Raw genomic sequence first — 26,161 nt, 5'->3', positions numbered from 1 at the left:
TCTGTAACTGCAAGCTAAATCGTGCAACAAGCATAAATGAGCATATTGCAACATGAATTTTCCTGATGATTGGAAATGGCTTCAAGCACCTGTTATAACATGAACACACAGTTAACACATGAACATGAACATGTTGATTGGTTCAAACAAGTCTATTTCAACTATAGTAATAAGTATAAAAAAAATATTAAAGTGCCAAGAAAACAATAAACCCCCTTGGAGCACTCATTTAGTGAGTCAAAATGGTGTCCCTTTTAACTGGTTTTTCATGATTTTTGAGAGTTTATAACTTTTTTATTAGTACAATACACAGGAAACCTTTTCATTTGCCATAAAAATCTACAAAAAACTAAGTTGTGGACATTTAAAATTTTTATTACCAGTCCCATCAAAGTTATTTGAGCCAAAATTTGATTTTAAAAAAAATTTAATTATCTAAATTTCTTAAAAATTTATGGGTAAGTATTATCACTTTTAATATTATTTATGGTAAAACTTTTAACATACCAACATATAAAAACATAATTCAAACTGTGTATGCCATCCCTGCCTCCTGAAAAAAATTACCAAAAGTGAAATTTCACTTTTTTCATGCTCAACTTTATTGGGAATTTTCTCATAGAAAGAAGAGAGATAGGTAAATAAACCACTGGACCAATCTTTTACCTTGAGAAAGTATGAATAAATTGCTTTTTGTTTCATCCTTCCAGGACCAATAATTTTTTAGTTATGTTTTTTTTTGTAAACCCTTACAATCACAAAAATAGTGTGTGCACCATAACAAAAATGGCTGCCACAAGTAAACTGCTTAATAAAAAAGAAAAAAAAGTAGTTTTCAGGTCCTGAAACATGTAGGAAACAAGTGGGTAAGTTTCAGTTTTTTGATTTGGTCTAGCAACCAGCTTATTTTTTTTTAAGGACATTTCAAATGGATTGACCCATATGCAAATTATGGAAAAGTGGTTGAGATGTCAACTTCAAAAGAAACATATAACAGGGAACTTTTCTGAATGCAACTCATTTTGCTTTTTGAGTGTTTGAACTAAATGAACAATTTCTAGGCTGTTAAATTGGCTATGATTCACAAGAATCACCAGCCCCATTGCAGTGGCCACCGTGAAGCTCCAACCTTACTGCATAAGACAACTCCATGTTTCATTGCCAGTGACAACAATTGAATTAAGTAACTCATCGCCTTTTTCTGTGTAGCACATCAAAAATTCCAAAGCAGATCCCATTCGGATTTTTCTGTGACGTTCCGATAAGTTGTGCGGCACCCAATGTGCATAAACCTTTCTGAAGCTGAAATGGTCATGAACAATGTGACCATTAATAGCTCTTGAAACATCAGGAAAAAGAAGGATCAGATCAGAATTGAACGACGATCTTTTCTGATTTCATCATCAATGCGTTTCAACAACTCCTCGGTGATTATTGAGGGCCTACTAGAACATTTTTCAATATGTACATTAATTCTGTTATTTCTAAACCTTTCACACCATTTTCGGACTTTTTTTCATTCATTACATTATCATCGTACACAGCAACCAACCGTGTATGAATTTCAGCTGGCTTAACGTTTTGATGGTTTAAAAATCATGTGACTCCATGTATTTCATAGTCGGACAGCAACATCTATTTTCCTATTGATTTTATAATGTAATTCACACATATTCAAGGATACTATAACGTAACTACTTACAGACTTACTCACTCACTCATTCGCCCACCCACCCAAGATTTTACATGAATTTCAGCTCCATGAATAAAAAGAAGCGCTACTGTAATTTTTGGGACTCAAATTAAGGAGTAAAGTTGGTGGTTTTTTTATGTAATTGAGCTGGGAAATAGGATAAAACAGGTCCCAGAACTTTAACTCGTGTAGTTTTTAAGATATTAGATATAATACACAAAATTCAGTGTTGAAAAATGTTTCTTTTTAGCTTTGCAGTGCAATAGCTTTGTTAAATGACTAATAAATGCAGAAGATTTAGTAAAAATTTTCTAGAGAATTTTTTTCCATATTAAGAATATTGTTTTTAGGTACAGAAAGAATAGTATGATGTTTTGTCAATTTTTTGTTTGTTTTACTTAATAAAAAACTGATTTTTAAACGATTTTTTAATTTGCTATTGCTATATTAATTTTTATCAGAATTTACAGTAAGGCTTCTTTTTATTAGATGAGCTGAAATCATGGTGAAATCTTTCACTATCTGTAACTCAAAAACCAAGTTCCAGACCTATGTTTATATGAACTTTTTTCATTATTTTCACCAGTAGAACATGTCCTGAAATTTTCTCCAGCTGATATTTAATTGTGGAAACAGCTTTATACTGCATATCTGAGAGGTATTAGGTGGCAGAAAAAAAATGGGGTTCTACATAGATAAAAAAAAAATCTGCATTATATGGAAGGTTTTTAATTTTTGTCTGCCATCTTGGATCCACTCTATTGAATCAAAACTTTATTCCATTAAATAGAAAGGTGGATGTATGACATGATTTCAATTTGTTTTTCTGTTAATGCCTTTGTTTAAAGTTGCAGTGGTGTAAATGCAATGATGAATTCATAGTTGCAATGATGGAAAAATTGTGATGACAATAAAATGAGGTAAAATGTGCTGCATGAACAGTTTTATTGTATTTTACATTCATAATGCATATAATTATGAACTTTAAACAGTGCTATAATATTGATAATAATAGTAACTAATAATAAACAATAACTAATAATTAACAACACAACATGGCCTTACATCGGAAATTTAAATTGCTGAGGGATATACAGCACATCCTAGGAAATCACAAGAATGTACTAGACTGGGTATTTATTGTTACTCCTAAAAATAATTAATGTACTTAATAAGATTTAACTTGTCACAAATTTTGATATTATTTTGTTATTTGTGTTACATACACTATCCTAATTGCTGTTTCTTTTACTACTTCAATTTTATTCCTAACATTATTCCTGTTGTTGTTATTTTGACCCAAGTGATAACGCAAAAGCCTTTTTCAACCAAAATAAAAATAAACAACACAACAATTTAAACAGCTATATATCAGCTGATATTTGTTACTTATTGCAAATGAAACAAATCAGCTGAAAATGCTTAAAAAAATGTTTATTACAAATTTAGTTGAGAAAATCAACTAAATTGATTAACAGCTTTGAGAAAAGATGTTAATTTACATCAATGCAGTTTTTATTACATTGAAACAATGCAAATTATTAACTCCTATTTCACCTTTTTTTCAACATGCTTGCAATGATAAAATTTGAGAGTGCTATCAAAAATTAAATTGTAGGCATAGTGGTTCAAATTTGAAAGTTTTGTTATTAGTTTCCTCCTTCATTTATTTAATTATGTTAAGTATTAAACCTTAAATAAGAATTTCTTATTTAAGTGAAACTGATTTAATAATAGATTTCCAAGCAGAGAATCAGTAAGTAAATCAACTGTGATGAAGACAGTACAACGATTTAAAGAAATCTGTACTATAAAGAATCATTATCACACCAGTAGACCAAGAACTGCTACATCTGATGCAGTCATTAGATGTATTGCAGACCTTTGTTGAAGACCCCCTCATTCATCAATTTGGAAAGCTATTGTTCAATATGATATCAGTTATTTTTTCAGTTCAAAAAATTCTTAAAACGAATAAATTTCACTCTTATAAGCTACACCTAGTGCAAGAACTTTTGGATGATGATTTTGACCACTGAGTTAATATTGTGATTTTATAATGCAAAATTAGATATACACACAAATTTTCTAATACAATAATATTTACTGATGAAGCGAGTTTTAGGTTAAATGGCCATGTGAATAAGCAAAACTGTTAAAATTGGAGCGATAATAATCCCAGATAGTTGGAAGCTCATGAACAGCACCTTCAGAAAGTGAACGTTAGGGCAGGAATCGTTGGTCATTGTATTTTAGGGCCTTTTACTTTAGTATCTTACAGGAAATGCTTACTGCAACTTGTTGGCAGATAGGATTTTACCACCAAATATCTTTGAAAATGTTGCGACAAGAATTAAGTAACATGTGGTTTCAGCGTGATGGGGCAGGGCACCTCTTTATTATCTAAGGGTGCGGCAAATTTTAAATGAACAATTTCTGAATTGCTGGATAAGTAGTAGAGAGGAGCCATAGAATGGCCTGCCAGGACCCCAGAACTGTGCCACATCCCCAGACCTGTCTCCTCTGGATTATGTTTTTTTTGGTGGTACCTGAAATATATTTACAAAACCAAACCTGCAGACATTTTGATCAGTTGAAAAGAAGAATAATTGATCTGCTTGTATACCATCAGACATGATACAACAAGTTATAAATGCATATTACTTGAAGTTAGCATGCTGTCAAGCTCTAGAGGGGAAGGATTTTGAACATTTATTGTAGAATTGTATGTTTGCAAAATTTATTTAATTTCTAATTTATGATCGAAAACATTTATTTAAAATTTAAAAATAAATATTAATATTTAAAGTAAATAATATCAGTTGGTATAGCTGTTTAATTTGTTTTTGTGTTGTTAATTATTAGTTATTGTAGCACTGTTTAAAGTTCCTTATTGTATGCATTCTGAGTGTAAAATGCAATAATATTGTTCATGCAGTGCATTTTACCTCGTTTTATTGTTAACACAATTTTTCTACCATTACAACTTTAAATGCTTATGCCTCTATAATAAAAGCATTAACAGAAAAACTGGTCTCACCATTATTTTCTTGTAAAATTTTTAATTTAAATCATGTGTCATATGTCCACCTTTTATTTAAAAATATTAAGTTTGATTCAATATGGTGGATCCAGTATGGCGAACAAAAATTTAAAACCCACCATAATATAGATTTTCTTTTTTTTAACTATGTAGAACCCCATTTCTTTCTGCTTCCAAATACCTCTTAAATATGCTATAAAGCTCTTTCCATACGTAAATATCGCCTGATGTGTATATGTATATATATGTACACAGTAAATATCACTTATAGTGACATCGGATATAATGACATGTCAGATTTAGTGACCAAAAACATTTCCCTTGGTTGGTTTGGTATGCTGTTAATACATAAATACAGTATGTATACTGTTTATAATTACATCGATTGTAGTGACATATTGGTTATTATGACTTATTTTTTCTACTGCAATGCAACATTTTATCGCTTGTAATGATGGATGGAAGTGACTCATCAGTAATATCTACATTGTATAGAAATATTTTGATGGTTGAAATGAGCCGGTCACCTTTTCCTTTTTGCCTGCATATATGTAGTTCTTGTTTTTCTTTTATCATCTTCCTGTACCAGATTATTGTAAACTGAATCAGCCTCATTCAATTGTTATTAATCTTTTGCTGTGAGCGTATCATATCGTGTGGGTACAGTATTTTATTTTACGTATCCTGTGTAATAAATTTAATAGTGATTTAATTATGAGTTTGCATAAAACATTTACAATAGAGGAAAATGCACACATTATCTGGTGGTTAGAGAATGGTGAAACTAATAAGGACATTGTGCAAGAATCAGATGTAGATCATTCGACAATATCGGTGATGTGGAAGAACCTTGAAAACATTAAGAAAAATTTTGAACAAATTCTATGAAATCAAAAAAATTATGGTCTAGTCAACTTAATGATGTATTTAAAAATTTTAAAATGGCTTAAATACCAGAGGGCTAGTAATATTCCTATTAGCAGCTCTATATTGCAAACTAAGGCTAACAATTCTTCTGAAAAATTTGCTAAACCACGTGAAATAACTTCAGCTTGGATATTACAGTTACTTTAGTGTTATGGTATTGTGTCTGAGAGAATAAGCGGCGAGGCTACAGCAGCTCCAACTAGTGTGTCAGAAAAATGACTAGAAACCATTTGGCCAAAATTAAAAGAGAGCTATTCGAACAAAAAAATCTGTAATGCTGATGAATCTGGTTTTTGTTTTAAACTGATGCCAGAAAGAACCCTTCAGTTTAAAGGCAAAATAAATTCAAGTGGAAAATTATCAAAAGAAAGACTAACAGTACTAAATACTACAAATACGACTGGAACTGACAAAAATTTCTAGTTATAGGGAAACGTTTTTAAAACCCTGATATTTTAAAAATTTGAAATCTCTTCCTGTTATGTACAAAAGTAACAAGAAAGCTTGGATGATAAGTGATATCTTTACACCTTGGTTATGAAAATAGGACCGTGAATTAAAGATTGAAAATGACAAAATACTGCTGCTCAGTGACAATTGTCCGGCTCATCCATATGTTCAAAATCTTTCACGTATAAAGTTAGTGTTCTTACCACTGAAAACAGCAGCAGTCTTACAGCCCTTAGATCAAGGCATGATCAAGTCAGTAAAAGTCCACTACAAAACACCTAATTTTACAAATGATACAGGATTTAGATCAAAAAAGGAAATACAGATTACTCTGTTTGTTATTATTACATTAGAAAGATCATGGAATGAGGTTTCTCTGCCGACTGTAAAAAATTGCTTTCAACATGTATTTTTACCACAGGCTGGCGAAGTTATGATGTTGCATGCGAAGAAGAATCTTTAGCGGAATGGGGAAATAGTCTGCAAAACCAATCATTGTCAAATGTGTTGATTAAAGATTATCAAGAGGTTGACAAAGATTTAGAAACGCATGAAACTTTAACAGATGATGTAGTGGCTTGAGTACTAGCAGAAATAGATGGAGACATTGGTAATGACAAAATACAAAACTTACCAATACAAAATTGGTAATGATAGCGACAATGATGAAAACGTTAACTTGTTAAATCTTCCAGAAGTTTTAGCGGAAAATGAAATCAGTTTGCTGGTTTCTCAGTTTTATAGAACTTGGTAATGAAGAAACAGAGTGTTTGTTTTGATTTAGAAAAGTACCCTCAAAAACTATATTACAACATGAATTATTCAAAACAAAGTAAAATAAGAGCCTTTTTGTAGAAAAAATAATTTTTACACTTTGTTTTCTCTGTCTTCTTTTACTCTACTGTAAAAGTAGAGGATGGATATTTTTTGTTTTTTGGATATTTTTGTTTTTTTATATTATTTTATTACAGAAATAAATTATTATTTTTAATGATTATTACTTTACTGTATTACAATACCTATGCAGAGAGCATATTGAAGTACTACCACTAAGCTACCTAAACATCGGTTATTGTAATCGGTTATAATGATCTAAAATCGTCAGTTCCTTGGAGGTTACTATAAACGATATTTACTGTATTTAAATATACAGACTTTGTATACAGACAGACTGGCTAAAAATGAAGCGTTTTTGAACATTCATTTACTGCTACACTCTTACTGTGGTAATTCTTCTAATAAAACCGTGGTAATTATTTTTTTTTATTAAAATCATATACAGCACTTCTCCAGCCTCATAAATTTTAATTATTGATCAGTATAAGCTATTTTGTCTTGCTTCTGAAGAAGGTTATACTTTCTTATATGTTATCTATTCCCACTTTCTTGTGTGAGTTTAAAAATTTCATCCCAAAATAGACTCTGTTTTGAGATCTTCTCTTTTCCACATCCAATCTCATCTGATAATTATCCTTTTGCAAAATGCTCTTTCTCTGTATACTGTTTTAGAAATAACTTTCTCTACTCGTTATAGTTTTCATTAAGTCAATCCTACTTTGATAATGTTAATAAAAAAACTATACAGTATCCTGCCCTCATCATCTTTTGCATTTTTTTAATACTTTAATCTTTTATATCTGTTTTTTCACCAGTTGTAGTACATCTTGTTATCTGTGATTAAAAAATAGTATTTACTTTTCAGCCTAATGTTCCTTCTAATCTTTTAAAAGGATTGTAACCGATATAAATTTTGACCAAATAGGCTCTTAGGGCTTAATTAAGTTGGTTACTTTATTTGCATTTTATACTTTTTATTTTATAAATTTTTTATTACGTCGACGGACGATTTTAAAACGCAAGGTTAAAAGGATTTATTCAAAGACTGATTGTGGAAAATCACGGCATGATTCGTATTTTATCGCACATTCTTTCTAAAAATAAAATTTTTATCGTAGTATGACATCATATTTGCAAATTGAACAAAGTTATCCCACAGAATGCGTTTCGTTAGTGTGCGTACACGCATCACACAGACTGAGTAATTCTCAGAAATGGTGGTGAGGTTATACCGGTGAGACCATCGGAAAGACGCAGTTTGTGTTGGAATTCGTTGTGGTGAGTTTGAGTGCAGTGACTGTTCAGAATGCCCACACCGTAAAAAATGCATAATGAATTCATTAGGAAATTACTTATCCGTTGACTTTTTTTTATAAAAAACTATTAAAATTTTTATATGTTATAATGACAAATTATGTTCAAAATTATAATTAGAATAAATTTCGGATTGGCCAATTCCGTAATAATATAAGTATTGATGATTGTGAAATTCTGATATGTTCAAGTAGATAAATAATAGGGGTTCTACGAATTTCAAGTTGACTAATTATGGGTGTTCTAAGTCAGATGGGTACTTACGTTTTAACGCCACCGCAGGTACAGCTTTATTTAAAAACAAAGTAGTCAATCGGATTTCGGTGGAAAATGAACAGTCTCTTTATTAATTTTAATAAATGGTTATTTATATTTATTATTTTATAAATATAATTTAACCAAACTTAACTACGCTCGCTAACCTTGACTAATAATAACACCGTAATTTTTAGAGTATTCAATAAATTCAGTAATTATTGCAATTATTTAAATAATCAAAACACTCCTGTTAATTAGTCAAGGTTAGCGAGCGTAGGTTAAGTTTGGTTAAATTATATTTATAAAATAAATATAAATAACCATTTATTAAAATTAATAAAAGACTGTTCATTTTCCACCGAAATCCGATTGACTACTTTGTTTTTAAATAAAGCTGTAGCTGCGGTGGCGTTAATACGTAAGTACAGTCAGATGTGTTTATTATTTTTTATTTTTGTTAATAATGCATAATTATTCCATTGCTGTTAATAACATTTTTTGATGTGTTGAGTTACTGTAACTGGTTTTCTTGTAAAACTCGAGAGAGCAACATTAGGATGTAAACTTATCAAACAGCATAGTCTTAGTATGTTGTTTTGCAAATTCCAACATAAGTAAGTTCATTTTTTTACTCTTTAAAAATTTTTTTTGTAGAAAATCTAAATCTGGTGTAGTATACAAGCTTACAAAATGGGGCCCGAACTGGGACCAGAAGCTTACAGGATCCATTCAGTTTCTTTTGTATGAACTTTAGAAATAATTTAGTTGTTTTCCTGTGGTTTCTTGAAACTACATCATTCTTTTTTCAAACTGATCTAGATATAATTTAATGAAATATAATTAAAGTAGGTAGATTATATAATCGTTGTGCTTCTACTCCTGAATTAGTTTTATTATCCACTATTCCAAAATCTTTGCCTAACTAGTGTGTAGTCTCTCTCTAACTATCTTTTGTGTGTTGTAACCCATGATCATTTTTTAAAAGGGATGTTTACAGTTATTATTTTACATGTAGTAAGTTCTGAAAACCTGGTGGCCCAAGTACCTCTTACATTGAAACTAGCCTGGCCTGGCCTCAACTCAACTATTTTTTCTTTTTATTGTGTACTGTGCTATTCCAGTCTTCCAGTACTAATAAATTAAAATCTTTTTTATACATATTTTATATGATAATGTATTTTTTCTTTTGACTTTTCTATCTTTCACCTTGTACTAATGTACTTTCATACAAATCTGCACTATTATTTGCACAGGCTTGGAGATTATCCTCACTAAAAGGATTGTATTCCTTAGATACTTCTATATCTTTTTCTAGTATTCTTATTCATTATTTTTATAATAGTATTTCTGTGTTACCTTTATTTGATTTTTTTTAATTTATTCTACAATTGCCTGACAGAAAATCCTTCTCATTTTGTACAGCTTACCACTCTTAATGCATACTGCATCTAGCACTAAGCAATCATTTCATGTTTTAAATTATCTAGTGTACAAATTCTTATTTAAATTTAAAAAATTACATTTGCTTTAAGAATGGTTCATGTACTCGTTGATGACTATTGAGATTGATGGTAAATCTACTTTGCCTGAGGAAACATAATCATATTAATTGGTATACAAGACTGAGAAAAACTTTCTTTGGAAAATGTCTGAATTAAGCTTACAAGTTTGTCTTAAATTTACTATTCAGGCTATTAACAGTGTTAGTTGGTTAAACTGTTTAGTTTTGATAGAACATTACTGTAAAGAGTGTTGTCCTGTTTCAGGAATCATTCCTTGATTTGGCCTCTTAAAAAAATACTCACCTATTATGGGAGCACCTGTAGTACAGCTGCTTGGTTCTTGAAGATATATAAGCTCCTTACTTTATAACAAGGATTCATGATTATTGGATAGCTTATTCTGAATATAATAAACTAATAATTTTATCTATTATGTTTCAGAAATTGGCTCCTATTTGGGATTTGCTTGCTAAAGAGTTTGAATCCTATAATACTCTCAGTATTGCTAAGGTTGACTGTACACAACATAGACCTATTTGTCAAAGTTTTGAAGTGAAATCTTATCCTACCCTTCTATGGATTCAAGATGGAAAAAAGGTTTTTTCTTCATTTATTAATTTTAGTTTATTCTCATGCTGGAATTTTCTTTTGTTTTACTGTTATCTAGGTTCAGCAAAACTCCATTTTCTGGAAATGCTTTGCTTTTACATAGTACATATTTGTCGTGTGTTGGCAGCTTGATCAGGATATTGAGAGATTAACAATTTAAGAATGTTTATGTAATTACAATTTATTAGTTTAATAGTATTGAAAGTAAATAAAAGAAGACAAATCAGTCAGTAATAATAATAAATGACAATAATAAACAAGTAATAATAATAGTAATCAAAATCACAATAATAATAATAATAGTTATTATTATTACAGTGATTACATACAAAACAGAATTTAAAATAATCGTCAGGATTTATTTACAGTTTGTAAATTGCAAAAACCAGAATTCAGTTCAATTGACAAAAGACATTATGATGACTGCTAACACTTACACCTATAACAACCAGTATTATATTACTACGAAGATAAGATTAGACTAAAGTTCTTTGACTGCAAATACCTTTCCTGTTCATAAATAAAACTACTTTATAGTTTATGAATGAATTTAACACTATCCTTTCACTAATTGTCTATAGTAACTCACCAAACAACCTGTGATCTCTCACTGTCCTCATGAAATGCTTGTGACATCACTTCACATGTTGCACAAACAAAATTCTTGTGATGTCACTTCACATGTACAAACACACATAATCTTGCTTATTCACTGAACAATATAATAGCTCCTCACTTAAACTGATCTTAACTCATCTTTGCTAGAGTATTTATACTCCTATCCTCTACCTGCAGAAGCAGACCCAAGTTGGAGCATGAGAAACATTTTCCCATACATTCCTACCCTGGTCTGTTATTTCTTAACATGGAACAACATGTGTTGTAGGTGTGTCAGAGGACAGTATTATAAAGAACAATTGTTAAGTGGATCTGTTAGCCTTAGATGTTGTCTGCAACTTCCATTTATCAAAATCTCCCCCTCTCCAACACCATGTCTACTGGAGGATATGGTAGAGCAGCCGCCTGGCCGCAGGGCATTGGAATTTTTTAAAACAAAAATTCATAAAAACCAAATCGCCTAAAAAAATTTTTTTCATATATGTTTATCTGTATTTTTGTATCCAACTACTTTTATTTATAACCATTATTCAGTGGGATTTTAGAGGTCTTTGGTGTCCCACATGTTAGAGTGTTGATGTGTGCACATGAATCATTAATAATGTGCTTCCAAGAAACGCATCTATTACAGCAAGATGTGATTCAGAGAGAGTGGTGGTGTTACTATTTTTATGTGGAATGAGGTGTTGGCTACAAGGCTACAACTAGCTACCCTCATTCCAACTGTTGCTGTAAAAATCTCAGTCCCCTTTAAATTACATATCTGCAATTTGTATCTCTACCAAACTCTGAGTTCAGTGCTGTAGAAATATCAAATCTCCTCACTCAAATCCCATCGACGTCGTTAATAGTAGGAGACTTCAATGCCCACCATATTTTCTGGGACTCATCTTTCTGCTCCTGTCAAGGAAATATGATAAACAATCAGACAAGACTTGGACCTTTGTCTACTGAATGGTAGGTCATACACATTGATGTTCTCATCTTCTGGTACACTGTCAGCCATCGACCTCTCCTTTTGCTCACCAAATTTACTCCCTCGTCTTAACTGGTCTGCTTGTGGATGACCTTCACGACAGTGACCACAGGCCAATTACTATAGCTTTTGGTGTCTACCACAAGGTGAATATAAGACCACAGAGATGGATTGTTGAAAAAGCAGATTGGAACAGTTACCATGAAGCTTTCCCATCACAGTATGATGATGGAGAAGACATCCTTGATGAACTTACCTCGTTTACGTCTCTGATACTTGACAAAGCTAATAGATATATCCCACAAACATTGGGAAACCCAAGATGCCTTTCCGTTTCTTAGTGGAATGCTGATTGCCAAAACACTATTAGCAATTTATGACAAGCACTGTGCAAATTTAACTGTAGGCCTGCAAATGAACACCTAGATTTGTGCTGTAATGCTAGAGCAGTATGTTTTCGGGTATTCTTAGACGCTAGAAGGAAGTCATGCAGGAATTACATGGACACCATCTCTTGCACTACTCCCATGTCTACTGTATGGAAACAAATCCATACAATCTGTGTATGGATAGAGCAGTAGCTTGAGGGGCTTCCTTCACCTTTACCAGGTTTAAGTACTGGTACGACAATGCCTTCTAACCAGACTGAAAGGAAAACTTGTGAGGAGAATAGACTGTTATAAGTATATAATAGGTGTAGCGCTGGATTAGGAAGGTGCGGAAGCATACTGAGACAAATGTTGTCAGGTCCAGGGGAGGTGTCACATGAGTTTTTAAGTGTAAGTGACAACTCATTGAATGAAAATGGAGCGTTTAATTCACAGACAACATCATACTATATCTCACCTTGAAGCTTGCAGGGTTACTGGCTTCACCTTTTCACCTGAGAAAACAAAATGTGTAGTCTTTTCTCAGCTGCAGGACCCTTCTATTCTGCAAATTTTTCTCAACAGAGAGGTAATTACTATCTTTCCTGACTTCAGGTTTTTAGGTTTATTTTTTGATAGCTTACTTGGGTCAAACACATCAAAGAATTAAAAACAAAATGTTCCAAACTTTTAGATATGCTGTAATCCTTAGCAACACCAATTGGGGAGCCAATTTGGGGTCATGTATGATACATTTTTATTATTCCTTAGTTTATTCCTGTTTAGATTATGGTTGTGTTGCTACTCTTCAGTGTGTCATACTGTGCTTAAAATGCTGGATGCTGTGTACATCATGCTTTCCTTCGTCTTGCCAGAGGTGCCTTTAGATCAAGTACTGTTAAAGCTTACTTGTTGACTGCGGTGAGCCATCTCTTTGTGATAGACGAGACCAGCTTTTAGCATCTTACTTTGCCCATCTAAAAGGACAGCCAAATCACCTGCCTTTTGACTCAGTCCTTGGGAATCCTAATTTATGAGAACCATTCATATTGTACTGCACCTGTACATGTTCGTACCCGTCGTCTACTGCACCTTATAAATTTTGACACAGCTTCTATTTTTCCAACATATCTGTGCTCATATCCTTTATGGGGAATCAGCCTTATAAATTTTATGTTGACCTTAGGATATACAATGAAGAATCAACACCACCTATTGTCTTCCAGGTAATGTTTCACCACATCCTCTCCAAGATAAACTCTGATGCAGTAGTATTTACTGATGGATCAAAACACAATGGTACTTTGGTTGTGCATTTTTTATCAATGATAGAACTTATATGTTTGGTCTACCCGATGTCACAAGTGTATTTACTGCTGAACTATGCTATAAATAAGGCTCTGAATATCATTAATCCCAAGTACCAAAATATCCTTATTTGCAGAGACTTGTGTAGTGCACTTCAAGGCTTAAAAAATTTTTATTCTGGATTTTATAAAAATTTTTATACAACACAATCGCTGAGTTGAATCATTGCAACACAAGTGAGTTTCTGCTGGTTCCCTAGCCATACGAGAATTCTGGGTAAATGAACGTGCAGATTTTGTTGCTAAAGACACATGTAGTCAACCCCTTTTCTGTACCTGTGTTACTATGTCTGACTTTATTAATTGTGTAAAACTCACACTTCACGCAAAGTGGCAAGATGACTGGATTGCCACAGTAGATAACAAACTCTGCTATATCAAAGATACTGTGTGGCCATGGGATTCTTTCCACAGGAAAATTTGCCAAGAGGAAGTGGTCCTCTGCTGATTGCGGACAGGACATATTAGAGCCACTCATGGGTACCTGATGTTAGCAGAAAATGCACCACCATGTGTAAGATGCGACTGCCATTTAACTGTGTGCCACATCCTGTTAGATTGTGTATGTTATGCTGCCTTATGTTGCAAATTCAAATTATTTAGAAACATTCATTGTATCCTAGGCAATGTCAAGCAAGTAGTAGATTGGGTACTTTTATTCCTACAGTGTATAAATATGTTTAACAAAATGTAAGTTTTACCTAGTTGTTGTATTTGCAGATTAGTTGTAGTTTTTTAGAACTAATTAATTTTTGCTATCCGTGAAGACAGATTTTAACAACCGTACCGATTTTAACAAAATCGGTAAGGTGTAAAGGGTTGCACCTTGTTAAATTTTTTATATTTTAGTCTTTTGTTCTAAATAAATTTGTTTAATGTTAAGAATATGACTGTGCTATTATTTGTGATATGTACATGATATTACTTTTAGTATGTCTTATCTGTGGTTTTAGTTTTAAGTTTTGATTATTGTTCTTTTTCTTTTTTTCTAATATTTTAATTTTAATCTAGTTTTAGCTTTTAGCTTTTTATTTTTCCATTGTATGTGATACTAGTAAATCTTCAGTGAATATTAGTTTTTGTTCTGTTTTAAAATTTTTAACAATCACATTATGCTTGATCTGGGTGATGATAACGCCAAAGCATTTTTTGCCTCCAAAAAAAAAAAAATTTTAGCATTAGAAAAAAGAATTCCTTTTTAGTCCCCTTCTGGATTCCTTTCATTATTATATTTTGTACTTCTTTCTTCTTAATTGGCAGGGATCCGTTATACTGGTTTTGTTACAATATTTATAAAAGTGTTAATTGTTTAAAAAAATTTCTTTGTTTCTTTTAAAAAAGTTTAATAAAAAAAATTTATCTATATTCTATGCATGTGTGAACTGTAAATAAGGCACTGAACTTAATTATTTATAAAATTATGTATGTACATAATGACTAAATGTATGTACTCTTCCAACTGACTAAGAAATATTAGGTTAAGCCAGCAGTAATTATACATGGGCAAAAATACCGTTGAACTGAGAAAAGTGCATCAGGATATTGTGGACTCAATTGCTGTGTTGCACTGGAACTTTTTGATCCTCCTGCTCACCAAACTATTTTTTTGTTCAGTGGAACTGAATTATTGCGCTGGAGCTCATTTCTTTTTTTATAGTTCATTGTAGGTTAACCTAATTTAGAAAAACTTGTGAGTTGGGTTTTATATTTTATTTTTATTTTAAAAATAAAATAAAAAATAAATGGGTCTTGAGTATTTTATTTTTAATTTATCTATTAAGATGAAGATAGTCTTTGCGTATTGCAACAGTGACTGAATTTCTTATACCTCATAACTAGAAAACTACTGAATTTAGAAAGGTGAAATTTTGCATACTTATGTAAAATGACATATATGTTTACAGAATCTAATTACATTTAAGTAAATAAAACATTATTCTGACTTTGCATAGAAAATACAATGTATCACATTCAGGACGTGGAGGGCCGGTTAATTGGCCACCGAGATCCCCAGACCTCACTCAGTTGGATTATTGTTTGTGGGGATGGTTGAAAAATGAGGTTTACAAGCAAAAAGTAGACACGCGATGAACTGATTGCTCGCATTCTCAACGCTGCAGCTATAATCAAGGAATGCAAAGATACCGTTAGACTGGCAACACAAAACTAGTACAATGTGTTGAAAAGTGCATTGAACACAACGGTGGCATGTTTTAAAGTTATTAAACCACATGAAATACTACTTGTAAGTAGCATTTTATCATGATCATAAAAAAACAGTAAGTATTCTTTCTTCCTCCAGTTATTTTCTACTGTAAAAATTAATCTGTTTAGTTGTTAATAAAAGTCGATATGTTTAATATTTTATTTGTTTTCTGTTGACATTATTTACATCAATCTTATAATTAAATTCTCTATAATTTATGTTTAAAAAATGTATGATTTATTGCCAATTTGACGTTATTGTACGTCAAACGTAAAAAAATGTGTTTTTGACCCCATTTTTGGCGCTTTACATGGGATATCCTAGAAACTAAGAGAGATACAGTTCTGAGATCTATTTTTTTGGATTTCCCAGCTCAAAAACCATAAGAAGCAATTAAATTTGCCCTTTAATTGACCTTCCCAGAATTTCAGAAAGCCTTAATTTACCCGGAGTAACTGAAACTCGGGCGAAATCTTTCACCCTGTATAACTCGCTAACGAAGCGTTTTCGGACCTATGTTTATATGAACTTTTTTCTTATTTTTATCCTCTAGAATGAGTTGTCAAAGTATTGCCCTATCCTCCTGAATCATCCTGTATATATTTTTTATTCCCTAAGCCTGAACCCGCCGCAGAAGCACACTTGGTCCTAGGGATGCCATTGCCTCTAACCTTCCAGGCGACAATGCCGGAACCGGCTATGCAATCCCTTACATGGGGTACCACTCGGTCAGCCGAGACTAGGTCCTCTCAATTGCCTGCTTCAAATCAGGGATCCCCCAAGGGGTCTCCTAACCGTGACTGTCTTTGCCTGCCTCAAATCAGAAGAGTCCCCCAAATAGGGGACCTCTGATCAGGACTCAGTCTTTATGCTTTCCTACTCACCCCAGGAGTCCCCCTTCACTCATCAGAAGTGTGACACCTCAGCATCACACTCCTCATGGACAGGGCTATCTAGTCACACCCTACACTCTACCCCACTAGGTACCATCCTCTTCCTCTTCAACTCTTCCATCGCCTTCCTTTTCAAAATGTTACCCACCATCCTATCAATTTTCCAGTTCCTAGGGCTATGCAACATGGCCTCTATTACATTATCCGGTGTTACTGCACCAAGTAGCCAGCAGTTCCCTCCTAGCCTCCTCCCATCTAAAACAGTTAAACACCGTGTGTGACCTCCTCCTCTTCCTATCACAGAGGAGCTTATTAAAGTAACCGTGGCCAGTCAAGTATTGCGTCAATTCATAGTTGACTTCACCATGCCTCCTAACTAGTCATGGCTTAATCTGCGGCATTAACCCCCTTGTCCAGTTACCCACCTGACTCCTGAACCACCTCTGCTGCCACTTATTCAACATTTCCCCTTTCGCCTGACTCTTCGATTGCCCTTCTGCTGTTTCCACCATTTCGTCTGCCACAAGATCCCATGGCGGCATCCAATGCTGCCTTGGTCAAGACTGTATGATACACCCTAACTGCCCCAATAGCCAAGGGCCTCTGGAGGCTTAACAATTCGTTCCGAGCCTTCTTTTTCAATGTTCGTTTCCATGCTGGAACCACATACATGATGACGGACTGAGCCATTGATGCCAATAGCCTCCTTTTTGCCAAACTTGGTCTGCCAATCCTGCTCATTAGCCTGCACATCACAGCCACTGCTCATTTACTTTTCTGAAAAGATCTCTTATTATTGAGCCAGGTTCCAAGGTACTTTGCCCTTGCTACTGGCACAATCTCCACACCTCCTACTAATAAACTTATTGGAGCCAACTGCCTCCTTCCTGCTTAAACCACAACTTGGGTCTTCTCTAAGGCCAAATGAAAACTTCTCTCCTCCAACTAGGCATGTACCATCCACATGGCCTCTTTGCCCTTTCTCACCAATTCATCCCTTGTTTTAGCTGATATAACCAGCAACAGATCATTGGCAGAACCGGTCAGGTACATGCCCTCTGGATAATCCAGGTGGAGAACCCCATCATAAGCTACATTTCACAAGGTTGGCCCCAACACTGAACTTTGGGGTACTTCAGCCTGCATCTCAATCTAAATCTGGGCCCTTTCAGCACAGCCTATCACCACTTGTTTACATAAGTAATCTTCAATAAGGCGCTGCAAGTATGGGCTAACCCCTCTTCTCTTAAGTTCACTCAGGGTCCACCCAAATGGTAGTGAGTGAAACACATTACTCATGTCCAACAACACCACGGCCGGGATGGACCTGGTTCTCCACATCCCAGACGCATCTTCATCAATGATCTTCATGATTCTATTTATCGCCGCCATAGTTGTATATCCCTTCCTATATCCAAATTGGTTCAGGCTAAAACCCTCCCCACGCTCAATTTCTTCTAAAAGCCTAATGACAGTCATCTGCTCAGAAAGCTTCCCCATACAGCTGAGGAGGCACATTGGTCTATAACCACTCAGTTCATCCACTTTCCTTTCTCCCTTCTTCAGCAATGCAACTTTTGCAATCTTCCAATCTTGCGGAAAAACACCATCCAATAAAACCTTATTAAACACCGACAATACTTGTATTGGGAACTTTGTTGCCGTCACCGCCGCAACCTCATCCAGAATATCATCCAAGCCTTGACTTTTCCTCTTGCTCATTTTCATTACACACCAAACAATTCCTCCTGTGTAAAAAGAGGAATTTCCATAGCCGCAATTTCCTGTACCTCTTCCTATTGCCTCCTTGGAAATAATTTCATGAAATACCTCTGCATCATATCACTTGATAGCAAGAGTTCAGGCTAAAACCCTCCCCACGCTCAATTTCTTCTAAAAGCCTAATGACAGTCATCTGCTCAGAAAGCTTCCCCATACAGCTGAGGAGGCACATTGGTCTATAACCACTCAGTTCATCCACTTTCCTTTCTCCCTTCTTCAGCAATGCAACTTTTGCAATCTTCCAATCTTGCGGAAAAACACCATCCAATAAAACCTTATTAAACACCGACAATACTTGTATTGGGAACTTTGTTGCCGTCACCGCCGCAACCTCATCCAGAATATCATCCAAGCCTTGACTTTTCCTCTTGCTCATTTTCATTACACACCAAACAATTCCTCCTGTGTAAAAAGAGGAATTTCCATAGCCGCAATTTCCTGTACCTCTTCCTATTGCCTCCTTGGAAATAATTTCATGAAATACCTCTGCATCATATCACTTGATAGCAACGGCAGCTTCCATCCATACTTTCCACTAACAATGTGAAAGGCATCTCCCCACACATCTTTATCCAACTAATCACATAGAGCCCTCCACTTTTCTCTCTTGCTATTCATTATCTCACCTTTAATACAGCCTTCTCATTAAGTTAAGTACTATATGTGCTTCCTCCATATCCTCAACCCTTCCTCTTTGGTTAGCACACTGCAATATCCTATGAGCTCATATGAATTCCAGCCTGGCTACAGCTACCTGGGGAGACCACCAATAGACATCTTTTCTACAGGACCTCTTCCTCTACAAAGTGTCCTCACAGGCCTTTGCCACTACCTCAGTAAGGAGCTCTGGAGTAATCTCTTCCACATATCCAATATGCTCTCTTTCTCTCTCTCTCTCTCTCTCTCTCTTACTTTTACTCCCGTATCTTTACGTACCTTTACGCCAGTATCCCTCAACTCGATTCTCTTTTTCATTAGCTCAGTAAGTCAGAGGGAGCAAATTTTTTTGCCAATTATTACAAACTTAAAATTTTTGAAAATCAGTTAAATGTTTTCACTACTCAAAACATGTAGGTCCTGCTCCAGTGTCTGATGGGTTAAAATGATTTAATTTTCTAGAAAAGCAATAAATTATTGAATTTCATTATTTCTATGTCAAACTAAAATTGGTCAATTTGAGTATTGTGGATAAATTACCAGTTTTTCTTAAGTTTCTTGAATCTCTTCTACATTTATTGATTGCATATTAAATTTTATTGTTGGTTAATGAAATGGAGGTGGTTATGACTTGTTGATCATGAAAATGTCTGACAAGCATGGAGTATCTTCTGTAAAATAGCCCATTGAATGCAAGAATGTGTTTGGATGAAGGCAGTTTATATTCTTTGTCTACAATAAAAATAGTTTTCATAGATTATCTATAGCAAAGAATGCTACAGACTTTTTGAAAGAAATATTTTGCGAGCAAACTTCACAAAAATTATGATTTTTAAGCTTCAAATGAATTTTATTTATTTTTTTTTTTTAGGAGTTGGTGATTTTAATTCTGAACTTTCAAATATCATCATTAGTATTAATAATTGATATTTATCATAGATATAAAAAGTTTTTTAATTTTTTGATATTTCTGATAGTTTTCTACATGAGATATTGAATACGCACCTTAATTTCATGACTTCATTTACAAAAATTGATCCCATCCTTGTTTGTTTGATGGTCTCATTTAGTTGATGTGGAATCATCATAAGCCAAATGCTTATTCCTCAATCTTAGAAGTCAAAGTATGTGCAAGTCATTTCAAAGCCCAGCCATTTGTTAGTGTTTACTGAATATATTGGCACAGTGTTAAGAGTAGATGGCAATCGTTAATCAGAGAAATTCCTTTGAAATCCAACGATGATCAAAATAAGGATGAATTTTTTGATTTATTGAAGATCAATAAAATTATATTGAATAAAGTCATACCTGATAAGTACAGAACTTAAAAAATGATAATAATGACATTATATAAAATTAAACATTTGTAACTGAAATAATAAATGGACTACATAGAGCAAGAGAAAATTGAACTCTGTATCAGTCAAATTCTAATTGAGAGAGGAAATCATAAGCTCTGGTTCACTATAAAAAAATAAAATATAAAATAAATCCAAGTTTTATTTTTATTATATAAAATATTGTTTATGTTTATCATTTATTACATAAAAGAAGCAAGAATGTATTTTGAAGTGTTTAATTGTGAAATATCAGAATAAATGGCACAAAAAATAAAATTTATTGCAATATGAAAACTTAAAAGCTAAAGTTCACCAAAGATTGAAATACGGTTCATCAGAGGAATACAAAGTTGATGAAAAGCTAAAATAAAAATTGTACTTTTTGAACATTTTTTGTAACAATAAGGTAAATAAATGCAACATTTAAATTATATTTTTCTTATTTAATTTATCCGTATCATTCATAAAATCTCATTCCAACATAACCTATCGATTCTGCAGCAGTTACGTTATGGGTTCAGTTTTTATGTTGCTCACCCTTTATGAGTACATTAATAATCTAAGGCTTTTATTGTGGATCATTACAATCTCTTTTATTTGTTCTACTAATAGTGCCTTTATGTTTTTTAATAAAAAAATGTTTCAAAAGTACACAAAAATGTAAAATTATGATTTAAAATTTTTTGTTTTTACTGAATACTAATTTTTAATTCAAGTTAAATCATTATTTTTGTTTGAACTATTGAATCTATTCTATTTTAAAATGTTACTAAGTTATACAAATGTTTGTGTTCTTTTCTTATCCACATTCTTCTAAAGCTTTTTAGGTAGTCTTTTCCTTAAAGACTACCTAAAAAGCTTTAGGTAGTCTAGTTAAAAGGTAAAAAGATCTAGTTATCCTTTAACTAGACCTTTTTATTTATTGATTCTCTGTGTGGCTTGTTTTATTGTTGTTTTCATCTCCCATATCTTGCTCGTTCTGAATTGCAGATTGTGCACTGTATACTTCACTTATGATTCTGGAGCAGGTAAGCCACTTATAATTTCTATCCCAGCACTGAACTCTTCTTTCATCTGCAGGCTTCTCATCTTTGATTGGTTATTCTTTATCATGTAGAGCAGATTTTTCCAGTGTTTTAAAGCAGTTTAAAACTCATTTTTGTAAACCTTACTCCAAATGTTTGTTTTAATGTGTAAAGCATCCAAAATCATATTTTTTGCAGTATATTCCATTTATTAGATGTGTCATGCAATTATTATTGATTTAAGTAATTTTAAAATTCATTTACAAGTTTGTGGTCACTATATTTATAGTGTCTGTAAATATCCATCAACAATAAGCAGTATTTTCATTCATATGCGAGATTATGCAATCTGCCATTATGAAATTAAACAAAACCTGACTATTCTTTACATGTAAATTTTTACTGACTGACAATAATTTCACCTCACCCTTTGAAAATAGTACAAAATAAATTATAAGCCTCAATTCTATAAATATAGTTCCTTACTGTGTAGCCAAACTTTGCTTAAAATTATAATATTAGGCTTAATCTGAATTAATTGAATTGTACTTAACTGATTTTGTGCATATTTCTGACATTTTTCTGTATTATAAACAATCTTAAACCTATTAAATTTACTGTCTGCTTCATCATTAAAAACACTTCAGTCTTCAAAAACATTATTTTGGCTAGAGCTGTATTTATTTGTGTTAAGATAGCCCAAATTTGCTATATTTGTATTATTTTGTGTTAGATAATCCGCATTTATTGTTTGTTAACAATCTTCCTAGAAATATTCTAGGATTTCAATTATTTGTTTTGATTAAATAAAGAATTCATTGATTTGTAAGTAAACTGTAACCATTTTATTGACTTGAATTAAATACGTAATACTGTGTCAAGTTAAAATGATGTACTTGTGACAAGATTAGATTTTTGATTGTACTAACATAATAAAGATGTTCACCTTGCACGTTACCAAGAATGAAAAAAATTATTGCATGTACAATAATGAGACAGGAATAATCAGCTGGCGGGATTATAAAAAGCTAATAAAAAGCTAGCTGGTCAAGTAACCATAGAGGCATAACATCCTAGTGAGAAATAAGAAAATTAACACTTTTAACACTACCATCTTACAAAGTTTTAAATTGATTAGTAGTTCGTAACACTGTGTTTATTTATTATGTAAGTGAACCCCAAATTTTCTGTGTTTGTTTTCCATACTTAAAAATTGTCGGATTATTGGTTTGCAAATAGCTGGGTTATATGAAGGAAGCCTGTGTATAACAGTGATGGCCTCTTTAAAATCTGTATTCAAGGATTTTTTGATTATGGATACTGTTTTCACCAGATTTTCTTCTTTCGTTTCTAGACCAAATATATTGATATTGATTTGGTTTCTAGAAATAGATGATCTTTGGAGATCATCTATTTCATTGTTACATAAAATCATGTGGATGTACTTATCCTGCAACAAGAAAACTTCTTTGTCAGTTGCCCTGTTCTAAATGTTTGATAGCACAGTACATATTCCAGAATTTTTCAAAGTAGGTTTGTGCAGAAATTGTATTTTTGATGAAAAATTAATCAACATTATTAATTAACATTATTTAAGAGATTATATATTTATTATTTTATTTATTTAAGGGGGAGGTAATGGTCTTACCAATGAATGGTGTTTCATCTCCAGGTTGGTGTTTAACACAAGTATATTAAATTACTACATACCAGCCATTTCATCACCAGCAATAATTGAAGAGGATTCTTCACTTGTATATTGCATCAAAAATTCTCATGCAAGCCTCTTTTCAGATTTTGTGGTCTATTGTTAACATGTAGAATATCCAATTTCAATTTTTTTTTACTGCATGTGTATTGGGTATTCAGTTTCAAGTACAAGAGTATAATGCAGCTGAGTTTTATCTTGATTTCATTAATGCCCTTCAGATGGTTGATGATTTTCAAGGAACATCCTTAATGATCATTTTCATGGATATTCATTCTACAGTTCTGAAAAATTTCACCCTCTTCTCCTATACAATAAGTATTGTTTATAATGATATCAAGTATAAAATTACAAAAAATACTTCATACAAAAAACTTGTCTCTTGGTTGGTTTGGTTTGCTGTTAATGCCCAAATATAGTATGTACATTGTTTATAAAGACATTGTTTGTAGTGAATATCGGTTATTATGATTTATTTTTCCTATTGCAATGCAACATTTTATTGCTTATAATGATGGATGGAAATGACTAATCAGTAATGTAGTATGTCTACATTGTAGCTACAGAAATATTTTGAAGGTTAAAGTCAGTCACAGTTTCCTTTTTTCTTATATATATATATATTATAGTTTTTGTTTTTTTTTCTTCCTGTACCAGATTATTGTAAATTGAAGCAGTCGCACATTCTGGGTTATTAATGTTATGGTGTGAGCATATCATATTGTGCGGCTACAGTATTTTATTTTACGTAACCTGTATAATTCAGTTGTATATTAAATATAACTTTGAAAAAAAACATTCACAATAGAGGATAAGGTGAACATTATCTGGTGAAACTAATAAGGACATTGACCAAGAATTAGGCATAGGTTATTCGACAATATCGGTGATGTGGAAGAACCATGAAAAAAGTTTCAAACAAATTCAATAAAGTTAAAAACATTATGGCGTAGTCAGCATAATGATGTAAATCAAGCACTGTTGAAATGGTTTAAATACCAGAGGGCTTAGTAATATCCCTATTACTGGCTCTATATTGCAAGCTAAGGTGAAAGATTTCTCAGAAAAATTCTGTAAACCATGTGAAATAACTTCAGCTTGAAAATAACAGTTACTTCAGTGTCATGGTATTGTGTCTGGGAGAATAAGCGGTGAGGCTACAGCAGCTCCAACTAGTGTGTCAGGAAAATTGTTAGAAACCATTTGGCCAAAACTAAAAGAGGACTGTTCGGATGAAAAAATCTAAAATTCTGATGAATCCAGTCTTTTTTTAAACTGACACCAGAAAGAACCCTTCAGTTTAAAAGACAAAATGAGTTCAAATGAAAAATTATCAAAAGAGAGACTAACAGTACTAAACACTACAAATATGACTGGAACTGACAAACAAATTGTGGTTGTAGGGAAAAGTGCTAAACGCTGATGTTTTAAAAATTTGAAATCACTTCCTGTTATGTACAAAAGTAACAAGAAAGCTTGGATAACAAGTGATATCTTTACACCTTGGTTATGAAAATAGGACCGTGAATTAAAGATTAAAAATGACAAAACACTGCTGCTCATTGACAACTTCCCAGCTCATCCACATTTCGAAAATCTTATGTGTTCTTACCACCAAAAACAACAGCAATCTTATAGCCCTTAGATCAAGTCAGTAAAAGTCCACTACAAAAAACACCCATTTTACAAATGATACAGGATTTAGATAAAAAAAAAGGAATCTGTATGCCATAATTATATTAGAAAGATCATGGAATGAGGTTTCTCCACTGACTGTAAAAAATTGCTTTCAACATGCAGGATTTTTACTGCAGGCTCTACTGACATTACATGCAAAGAAGAATCATTAGCGAAACGGGGCAATAGTTTGCAAAACCAATTGTGGTCAAATGCATTGTTTGAAGATTGTCAAGAGGTTGACAAACATTTAGAAACTTATGAAACTGTAACAAATGATGGTGTAGTAGCTTCAGTACACGCAGAAATAGATGGGGATGTAGGTAATGATAGTGATAATGATGAAGACATCAACCTGCCAAATCTTCCAGTGCTGCAATGAAAACAGTTTGCCAGTTTCTCAGTTTTACAAAACTTGTTATTGAAAAAACAAAGAGTGTTTATTTTGATTTAGAAGGACCTTCAAAAACTATATTGTAACACAAAATATTTGAAACGAATCAAAATAACCAACTTTTTGCAGAAAAAGTGATTTTTACAATTTTTCTCTTATCTTCTTTTACTCTACCGTATTTTTATTTATTATTGTTTTATTATATTATTTTTATTGTAGAAATAAATTATTTTTAATGATTATTATTGTTACTGTATTACAGTACCCATTTAGATGGCAAGTAGTACCACTGAACTACCTAATCATTGGTTATTGTGATTGTCGGTGACAATTTGTTATTGTGAATTGTTGGTCTCTTGTACGTCACTGTAAACAATATTTACTGTATTTCCTTAATTCATTGTATTACGAGGTTCATTCTAATATAAACTGTAATTTTGTCTGGCTAGTCAGATAATATCAAAAAGTAGTGTAAAAAAATAAACAAAAAGCCTTGAACTTTCCTTGATCTATTTGT

General features: G+C 32.7%; 1 protein-coding gene across 1 annotated transcript in view; it reads left to right on the top strand.

Moving 5' to 3' along the window:
* The window catches only part of prtp (thioredoxin domain-containing protein pretaporter), an 82,208-nt gene that overhangs the window by 29,922 nt on the left and 26,125 nt on the right, over positions 1-26,161 (top strand). The window contains exon 5 of the mRNA XM_075382081.1: positions 10,466-10,621. Coding sequence (XP_075238196.1) covers positions 10,466-10,621 — 156 coding nt within the window. The remainder of the gene's footprint in view (positions 1-10,465; positions 10,622-26,161) is intronic.

This window comes from Lycorma delicatula, chromosome 1 (genome assembly GCF_047948215.1).
Source record: "Lycorma delicatula isolate Av1 chromosome 1, ASM4794821v1, whole genome shotgun sequence".
NCBI classification, from domain to species: Eukaryota; Metazoa; Arthropoda; class Insecta; order Hemiptera; family Fulgoridae; genus Lycorma; species Lycorma delicatula.
The sequence above is the reverse complement of the archived record's forward strand: the minus strand, read 5'-3'. Positions and strand labels throughout refer to the sequence as shown.